This window comes from Sinocyclocheilus rhinocerous, unplaced genomic scaffold (genome assembly GCF_001515625.1).
Source record: "Sinocyclocheilus rhinocerous isolate Xijiao unplaced genomic scaffold, SAMN03320098_v1.1 scaffold2966, whole genome shotgun sequence".
NCBI classification, from domain to species: Eukaryota; Metazoa; Chordata; class Actinopteri; order Cypriniformes; family Cyprinidae; genus Sinocyclocheilus; species Sinocyclocheilus rhinocerous.
The window spans coordinates 836580-839342 of record NW_015634018.1 but is presented as its reverse complement, the minus strand read 5'-3'; the positions used below and the strand labels follow the sequence as shown (position 1 = coordinate 839342).

General features: G+C 43.3%; 1 protein-coding gene across 3 annotated transcripts in view; it reads right to left on the bottom strand.

Moving 5' to 3' along the window:
* The window catches only part of LOC107745106 (uncharacterized), an 18597-nt gene extending 16094 nt beyond the window's left edge, over positions 1 to 2503 (bottom strand). The window contains exons 1-2 of one of the 3 annotated variants that reach the window (XR_001640568.1): positions 2268 to 2503; positions 1289 to 2041 (exon numbers count right to left, since the gene is read on the bottom strand). Coding sequence is in view for 2 of the 3 variants with exons in the window: in XM_016558945.1 (XP_016414431.1) it covers positions 1256 to 1349; positions 1804 to 2405 (696 nt within the window). In the remaining variant the exon portion in view is untranslated. Of the gene's footprint in view, positions 1 to 900 lie in introns of those variants that run through there. The other 2 variants (XM_016558946.1, XM_016558945.1) reach the window with 2 other exon arrangements.
* Between the last annotated feature and the right edge of the window lie 260 nt (positions 2504 to 2763).

Here is a 2763-nt window from a genome sequence, read left to right as displayed (position 1 = left end):
CACACGCACACACACACACACACACACATACACACACACACAAGGCCACAATCTGGGAATCCAATTGAATTATTCCACACCCACAATGACAGTGATAGCAGGAGTATTTGGCTGGAAGGCATAAATCTACACCACACGCATTACAACAGAATATCCTAAAAACTGCCTGACAATTATCAGAAAAAAACAACCTTTACAAAAAATACAATCCGGAATTCTATAAATCATAAATAACCGATAATAAATAAATATTGGTCAAGTTTCAGAATTCACTGTAATATTATTTAGGGAATATATTTATAAAATCAAGTGTCTCGATATTTATTTTTAATTCATGAAATACCCTTATACATATAGATGTGTGAATTCTATTTAAAATGTAGGGACGCCATGTTGTCTTAAAAACTTAAAAATTGTAAAAAAAAAGAAGAAAAAAAAAAAGAAAATCTCCCCAGCTTTGCTAGATATTAATTTAATCATAAATGTGTTAAAGCATAATTAGAAATATATAATATTTTTGTTGCTTTTTAAATGCATGGTGCAAACATTTTACCTTTTAATAGTGCAAACCACATGTGCATTCTGTAGGTTTCAAATATTTTTGATCAAAAAGCACAAAAAAAAAATCACTGTATGCAATAGCAATTAAAATAAATATATTTAAATTCAAAGGAGAAAAAGATTGCAATAAATAAAATCACAGTTAGCAGAGTACGGTGGATCAAAGGCCCAGTTCTGCTGCCAAGACTGTAATTCAATAGAAGCCAAATACAAAGAGTAAAGCCAGGCCTCTTGCTACCGATTATAATTTAGAAAGAAAAAAAACCAACAACATTTTGACCCAAATATAAATACTGATAAATACCTCTTTCACCGTTTTATTTAATAATACAAGGCCGTTACGTACAAAAGTTTCAGTTCTCAACATGATTGAAAAGTATCAGAATAAGCATTTTCGCAAATTTCAATGCATCCGAATGAAGATAATTGTAATCTGAAATTTATTTCGAACACATCACAGAGTTTGTTGCATTTGCAGGCATTTCGGAATAATACTGAATTGAGCGATGCTTCATAAACTGCAATAAAAGTAAAAATGCACAAAAGTAGTTTGTTGTTGTTGTGTGCATTTTACCCGTATCAGTGCATTTTAATCGCCGTATGCTGTGCTTCAGAAATGCATGTTATAAACGTTACCAGCGCGTGAGCAATCTGTGCATCGAAAAAGGAAAAAAGCATGCACACACACATGCATTCACGCACGCACACATACGCTGCTGTGACTTACACACATCTGCGAGGACGTCAGCGCCCGGAGGCAGCGCTTTCCACAGGCCTCTTTTTTCTTGCTGCGGAGAGAAAGAGAGAGGGGCTGTGAGTCTATCCACTATCCTGCTATCCCGTCTGGTCTCGAATTCCAGTTCTCCCGCTCTGCAGGCCAGCGCAGGGCTCTGGTTAGGCTCGCCGGCTGCTTGGCTGGGCCTCTGGAACAATAGGAGGCCTCCGAGGTGTCTGGGAGGCGTGTGTGAACCCCGTCTGCGAACTGGAGCGCGTCTTGCTGAATGGTGCATGTTAGCAAACATACAATTAGCGTGTCTGCCGTATGCAAATGGTCCCGCGGTTACCGCGGCACATGCGATCAGCTCTCGAAGGTCCGAGGAGCATCAAGCAGGCTTGAATAAACACCCCCCACCTCCTCTTTCACGATCCACTTTTTCTGTCTCCCCCTCCCCTTGCAACCATCCTTCACTTTTTTTTTCCGATAGTTGCACGGACGTTTGCGCGTTTGTGTTTTCTGCTCACCCCCAATGTTTCCTCATGCAGATCATGCAGATCACTGATATTTTCACTCGCCTTTTGCAACTGGCACCTGTCCCAAAGCGGCGCAGCTTCACTCCTGAATCTCCTGTCCGAACGGATCGGGAATGGGTAAGTCGCAGGTCAGTACTTCCAAATGGCAAATCCCGCAGGTTTTTAGCACTCCGAGGGGCCCGGCGCTGCGCTGGCGTGGGCTTCGGGTCCCGATGGATTCGGCCGCTCACTGAAATTGAAAGAGAAAATTTCAAAATAGGCACTTCGCGAATCAAAAGCAGTCGCAAACCTTGCTGAAATCCCGCAATCGGGTGCATGAAAAAGCGCACAAACGTGCTGGAAAATGTGAGCGTGTTGGCAGGCTTGTGGTGGAGCCTCTGTCGCACTCGAGTCAGGAGGCCCTCGCGGCAAAAAAAAGAAGCCTGGTTTTTTCTTTCTGCCTTTTCCCCCCTTACACTCTTTAAACTAGTCTCCAGCGGGTCTCCACCTTGCAAAGACAGCGGAGCTCGAGGAACCCGTACGGAAAGCCAAAGAACGGTGAAGAGGGAAAGAGAGATATGAAACTGGAGACGCGGAGGGGTGAAACTCCTCATCAGACGTCCCACATGGCCTTGCACTTGAGAGGGAGAGAGAGAGAGACAAATAAAGAGAGAGAGAAGTGGGAGGGTGGAAAAACTGCAAGTACAGAGCAGGAGGAGAAAGACGGAGAGAGAGAGAGAGAGACATAGATACTCCTCCCCCAGCGCGCAGACTCAGTGTGTTTTCTCACACACACACACACACACACACACACACACAGATGCTGCTCTGACTCACATGTGTATCCGGGTTCGCACACACACTCGTAGCCGTTGATCTTGTCGATGCACTTACGGCGGTAAAGTTAGTTTGTCGTTTGACATTCATTAGACATTCGGGTTTTTTGCCAATTAAACTCTTTGCAGCTTTTAT